The 6,885-nt window shown below is 51.8% G+C and overlaps 1 protein-coding gene across 1 annotated transcript in view; it reads right to left on the reverse strand.

Annotated features, from left to right (window-relative positions):
* The window catches only part of GRP (gastrin-releasing peptide), a 13,885-nt gene extending 10,551 nt beyond the window's left edge, over positions 1-3,334 (reverse strand). The window contains 2 exon segments of the mRNA XM_014529639.1: positions 387-490; positions 3,313-3,334. Coding sequence (XP_014385125.1) covers positions 387-490; positions 3,313-3,334 — 126 coding nt within the window.
* Positions 3,335-6,885: the final 3,551 nt, after the last annotated feature.

The following is a 6,885-nucleotide window of genomic DNA, read 5'->3' on the forward strand; positions in this document are numbered from 1 at the left end:
CATGGTCCCGACGGGCAGCTCCCGGGTGCGCTTTCCAAACCGAGGAGCGACCGCAGGACGAGGACCTCGGGGAGCTCCGTCGTCGTCCGTGCCGCTGCTGCCGCCTTCGCCGAGCCCCGACTTTATATGGGAGCCCGGTCGGGGGGGTCGGGGGCTCCTCCACCGCGGACCCGAGAGCTCTGACGTCTCCCTATAGCGAGCCCGGGCGCCTAGACAACCGTCCGTGAACACCATCCATCTTCCCGCGGGTAATGAAAAGCATGAGTGTACACTGTCCCTCTCCCTTTCCCTCGTGGTCCCGGCCGCCTTCCCCACGTGGGATTAATTCTTCTCATCCCCGACGCCTTCCTCCAACACAATGCGGAGAACTCCCTCCCCAGCCTTACCTGGATGCCTCCCGCCTTAGCTGCCTTCCGATCCTGCCAGAGGGAGCGGCGGCCCGTGCGGGAAGAATGAGCAAAGAGGAAATACTGCTTTAGGTTCAACTTTGCTGGAAGGGGATTGGGACCGGGATTGCAAGGACTTCTGATGCTCAGACCTTTCCCACTCCGTGGACCACCTCCCTCCCCGCAGTCCCAGCCCACAGACCTCCAGACCCTTGTCTCGCCTCCCCCGCACCCCTTCTCACCACCATCAGCAGCAACACCCTCACCCCAGCTGGGTGTTCAGGGCGCCCCTGAGATGGAGGATGGGGCAGGAAGAATCTGCTCTGGGAACAGAGCCAGCAGCAACACCCTCACCCCAGCTGGAGGAGGATGGGGCAGGAAGAATCTGCTCTGGGAACAGAGCTAACAATAGTTGTTCTACACACGCGGCCCCTTTCACAAGCATCCAGCTTCCAAATGCTAGATGAAGCTTTCGTGTTAATTTCCCAGGCTGTGTCTCCCAGAAAGCTCAAGCTGTCCCTAAAGTGCCATCCACACGCCTCTCCAGAGCTGCCCAGCTTTCCTCTGTTCCTTCTGTTCCCAGATGTGGAGAATGGTCACAGGCCCACTCCCTGGGTTCTGGATGGCATGGATGCAGTGGGAATGGGAACCAGAGCAATGCCACAGTTAACAGAAACTGGCAGGGCGCTGTGGCCGCCTTCCCGCTGCCAGAGCTGGGGGTGTATTTGTGTTCCTGCAGGCCTCTTCCTCACCAGTTCTGGTGCATTGTCTTGCTGGTGGGTCCCTGGTATTGCATGTCAGTACTGGTGCTGAGACCAATTAAACTGGAATCGTACAATTTTCTCAGAATACCTGGTGATTCAATGCATTCTTAGATGATTACATGTGCACCTTACATGACTGAATAGTCTTGGCCTCATTTTTTAAAATATGCTTTTATTGATTTCAGAGAGAGGAAGGGAGAGAAACACCAGTGATGAGTGAGAATCATTGTTTTTGCTGCCTCCTGCACACCCACTACTGGGAATCGAGCCCAAAATCCCCAGCACATACCCTGACCAGGAATTGAACCTCAACCACTGAGCCACACCAGCTGGGTCCTTGGCCTCATTAATTTGACCCAGCCACACAGGTTAGAGATTTCTCAACAGCTTATAGTAAATCCAGACTGTCCCATTCCACAGGGCACTGGGCAGGGCAGTGTTTCCTTAACAGAAGTGGGCAGGTGGGCACCTGAATGTCTCATTCATGTACAATGGCCCTTCTCCCAGATCCTCAGGCACACATTGTTTTGTGACTGATATTCTATGATTTGTGCTGTGTCTTTTTTGCTCAGTGATTCCCAGACATTTCAGCATGAAGGGCATTTTTTATTTCTCCCATGGAGTTCAGGTTGGACTTTTTAAAATTGAATCTACTAGAGGCCCGATGCACAAAATTCATGTGGGTAGGGGAGGAAGGGGAGTCCCTCAGCCCGGCCTGCGCCCTCTCGCAATCCAGGACCCCTTGCTCCTAACCGCCTGCCTGCTTGCTCCTTACTACTTGGCTTGCTGCTCTTTAGTGCTACCAGGGAGGTGGGAGAGGCTCCCGCCACCACCGCTGCGCTGGCCAGTTGTGAGCCCGGCTTCTGGCTGAGTGGCGCTCCAGCTGTGGGAGTGCACTGACCACCAGGGGGCAGCTCCTGCGTTGAGCATCTGCCCCCTGGTGGTCAGTGAACATCATAGTGACCAGTTGTTCTGGTCATTCCTTTGTAAGGGTCACTGGGCTTTTATTATATAGACTAGGGGCCCAGTGCACAAATCTGTGCACTTTCAAAGGAACTGTAGGCTGCGAGGCTGTGGTGGGCACAGTTTGTAAGGGTCACTGGGCTTTTATTATATAGACTAGGGGCCCAGTGCACAAATCTGTGCACTTTCAAAGGAACTGTAGGCTGCGAGGCTGTGGTGGGCACAGGGGGGTCTTGGCCTATCCCCTGCGTCCCCTCCCAGCCCCTTCCACTGTGGCCCCTGGTCCCCTGTCTGCCAACAGCCCTGCTCCCACTGCCACCGCTCCCACACACTGATGGCGCTGGCCCTGCTCACACTCGCTGATGATGTGGAGCAATTGGGCCAGCACCACCAGCAGGTGCGAGCAGGGCAGATGCCATCAGTGGGTATGAGCAGTGGCTGCTGCCCTAATTGCCCCTCAGGAGCAGGGGGAGGTGGAGAAGCCCTCATGGGCAATCGAAATCGGCGCCAGGTGGCAGCAGCAGGTGCGAGCAGGGCCATCCCTGGCAGCAGGTGCGAGAGGCAGCTGCCAGCCCGATTGCCCCTCAGGAGCAGGGGGAGGGAGAGAAGCCCTCAGGGGCTATTGGGGCCGGCAGCTGCCGCTTGCTCCCGCTGATGGCGCTGAGCGATCAGGGCTGGTGCTGGGCGCCAGCAGCAGGTTAGAGTGGCAGCTCTGGTGCTGGCTGTGGGGGTGAGCGGGCCAGCACCACCAGCAGGTGCGAGCAGGGCAGATGCCATCAGTGGGTATGAGCAGTGGCTGCTGCCCTAATTGCCCCTCAGGAGCAGGGGGAGGTGGAGAAGCCCTCATGGGCAATCGAAATCGGCGCCAGGTGGCAGCAGCAGGTGCGAGCAGGGCCATCCCTGGCAGCAGGTGCGAGAGGCAGCTGCCAGCCCGATTGCCCCTCAGGAGCAGGGGGAGGTAGAGAAGCCCAGAGGGGAAATCAGGGCCAACAGCCACCACTCGCACCCGCTGATGGTACTGAGCAATCAGGGCCGGCGCTGGGCACTGGCAGCAGGTATGAGCGGGACTGGCACTGGCAGCAGGTGCAAGCGCCGGGCGGGACCGCAGTGTGTGGGAGCAAAGAATTTTCAGTAACCACCAGAGGCTTGCCCTGATGACAGCGACTAGCACCCCGCCTTGGTCTGGCACCCCTGCTCACCTGCTCCACCAACCCGCCACATGTTCCGCGTGCACCCCCGGTGGTCATCGCACATCAAAGCAACCGGTTGTTAGGTTGTTCGGTTGTTCCGTTGTTCAGTCTATTTGCATATTAGGGTTTTATATATAGAGATTTGGGTGACTTGGTTAGAGGATGGATTTTTTTACTGTGAAGCAGGCCATACTGTTTAGATTTCCCATTTTTGTTCATCAAAGACATAAGAAAACATCCTTCAGTTTCTACTTAGGTTGAAATAACCAGTATTACCACAGAGAGTTGATTTACATAATTGCAGCTTAAATCCATGAAACATTGCATTTTAGTTCATTTTTTCAGGCTTCATCAAGAGTACATGTATGTTTTCAGGGTGGCTTTTTAACATGTGGAAAATAATTCGCACATCTCTATCATTGCCTGAAAGGGATCCCAGGTTGGGAGTCGTTTTTGCTGTAACTGGTCATTTATATGCTGGTGCCTGGGGAGCTTTAAGGGCAGGTCTTGCTGCAGTGAGAGGCCCCAGGTCCAGGCCAGGGCAAAGAAGCAGGCTGAGAAGGGCAATTGGGGTGGGGGGAGACGACGGGTAGGCAGTGGTGTCCTGCACATGTGTGGTTCTAATCCTGCTTCTGCCACGAGGTGCTACTCTGTGACCTCAGGCCAGTCACTCAGCATCTACGAGCTACTTTTTATTCTAATGAATAAGAATAGAGAGCTATAATGAAGGCAAGCTAATTTTTGTCTTAGATTGTGAGTTTGAAGACGGCATAATTTTATTGATCAGTGCCTACCCTAATGCCACATGCTTTTTGAGGATAATCATACAAATGCTAGCTGCCACTTACTAAGCATCTATTATGCACTAGGCATGGCACATGGTTGAACCCACATTTGCTCGTGTACTCCTCACAGCTTCCCTATGAAGATGTAATTCGTCCCATTCTATAAAGAGAAAACTGGGGCTCCGAAAGGTTGGAAAGCTCACCCGATGCCCAGATAGGAATAGGCAGAGCCCAGAGATGCCCTCGGATCCATCTGATTCTTGGGCTCTGGGTGTGGCAAATCTGGAGAAAATGAAGTTCTTTGTAGTTCCAGGAACTTTCTAGGGGTTGGTGCATTTCATCACCCAGAAGGCATGAAAAGTATATTTAAAAGAATCAGGGATAATTTTTAGAGGCCTTTGGGTGAGATCTCACTGTGGATTCCTCTGCATGTTTTCAACTATTCTCCTCCCACTCTTCACCCAACCCAGCCTCTAGATTTGTGCACTTGCTGCCAACTTCCATGTGGAAGTAGGTGGAAGTGGTGGGAACCCATATATTTGCTTTTTGGAGAATAACAGCCTCATAGTTTGGGCTATAGTAGGGATACCCAGAGTCTCAAAATATAGCTCACGATGTCTGAAACTGAAAAATATTTCTGAGATGTGTGCACTTGAATAGCCTACTGCACGATCCTCCTTGGGACCTGGATATTCCTGGCATTTCATCAATTACCTTCCGTGGTCTTTTCAATTACTGGACAGATTGAAGGGTGATTACCCAACTCCAGACTCACAGTTTACCTTCTCCAGGGTGTTCTAACCTCCTCACTGTTTATATTTGGAGGCTGGATAATTCTTTGGTGTGGGGTCTGTCCTGGGCCTTGCAAGATGTTTGGCAGCATCCCAGGCCTCTCCCCAGTAGATGCTAATAGCCCCCCTCCCTCAGTTGTGACCACTCAGATGTCTGCAGACATTGCTAATATCCTCTTGGTGTGGAGGAATCACCCCATGTAGGAACCCCTGGTCTAATCTAACTGCTCATCCTCCTTAGCTACCTCCTTGCCCAGTTTTCCTTGTGTCCACCTTGAATATCTCCAGTGCTGGGGAACTCACTCCTTCTCATCTTTAGAGAACACTCATGTTCTAAAACTCTTCCTTACTTTGAACCTAAACATCTCTCTCTAGCTTCCCCACAACGTGTGATCCTATTCTGCCCTGCCTGGTCCTTCTGATTCTCCCTCAAGTGTTTACAGACCATCATGCCACCCTGAATTTTCTCCATAGTTCCTCAAATGCAGTGATTGCTACTTCCCTCCCCATGCTGACTGGTCTGAACATCCTCCACTGTAACTGTGTCCCCTTCAAAGTGGAGAAAGTGAGAGATGGGTGCTGAGTCTGACCACAAAGGAATCACTTCCTTGGATCACCCCCAGAGGGAGCTGAACTTCAGTCAAGGGATCTGGTGAGCAAGGGGCACTATTTTCTAGAACTTTCCACAGTTATATGCCTATGCCACTGTACTGGCCGCCACCTGCACCAGGTCAAACCTGCCTGGAAGGCCGGGAGGCTTCCGATGTTATCCCCACCCCTCAGGTAGCATCCAGGTGAGCACTGCGGCAGCAGGAGGGCCGGGCAGGGCAGGTGATGGGGCTGCTGGGTTCTGGGCCTGAGGAACTCTGGTTCTTTCTTCTAAGGACCTGTCCACAGAGGCTGGCCTCCTTATCCTGCCTCTTTCCTGGGATATTTATAAGGACAAAAATAAAAAAGACCATGAATGTGAAACCACTGTATGGATTCTATGTGAAGAGCTGACTGCACAAATGTAACCATGATTATCTCCGAATCATCACCCCCACCTCCATTCCCGCCAGTTGACGTCTCCTGGCAATGGTCTCTCAACTCTAGCCAGGCCAAGCTGCAACCGACTTTAGTAGTGGGTTCCTAAGAAAAAAATTTATTCAAAAAAGAAATCTCTGAAATACCATTAGTTTAATCTGATTTGCCTTATCAAATCAAAATACTGTACATCTATCCATCTCTCTCATGGTCCTTCACGTTGGCGCCTAGCACTGTGGCACCCAGGTATTCAGACGGGTAGATTGCATTACAGCAGAAACAAGGGCGGCTGGTGGGTCAAGTACACACGCCGAGCCTCACAGCACAGCATCCTGGGAATGTTGGACTCCTCCATGGGTGTCGAGTCCTGCAGAGGGAGAGCTTCCCAGAAACTGTTCCTACAGATTTGTGATTTACCTCCCCGAGGAACAGTCAACTGAAAGTGAACAGGAGGAGGTTCACACTTTAGCCAGAGCACATCAGCTGTTCAGATCATGGCACTATAAGAATCCGGGTGATTGATTGCAGGGAAGAGAGAAGGCTGTTGTAGATACATTTAGGCGCCTACCCAGTACCCACTTCTCCTTGGAAGGTTGGCCTGATAACGTAGCATCTTGTGTTTTATGGAGATTTTGTAGCAGGAAGTGGTAAGGTACAGCTCATCTACCACCACCCCAATCTCTCCCAGTGCTATCAGATTACTGGGACGTCAAGTGTAATCAAACCCAACCACGTAATAGTTTCCTCTTTCTCATTAAATTTCATCTTATTTAGCTCTGACTAAGGTTCTAAAATGTCCAGGTCCTTTGGTAATTTCAACTTTAATTTATCTTCTGTATTTGCCATTTCTCACTCATTTTGCATTTTCTGCAAATTTAATCTAAGTCGAATTTACTTTCTCCTCCGGATTGTTAATGAGCACCATATATTAGATAATATGGTTTCCTGTACCGAGTCCTATGGGATCCTTCTTGATTCTT

Source organism: Myotis brandtii, unplaced genomic scaffold, assembly GCF_000412655.1.
Source record: "Myotis brandtii unplaced genomic scaffold, ASM41265v1 scaffold69, whole genome shotgun sequence".
NCBI classification, from domain to species: Eukaryota; Metazoa; Chordata; class Mammalia; order Chiroptera; family Vespertilionidae; genus Myotis; species Myotis brandtii.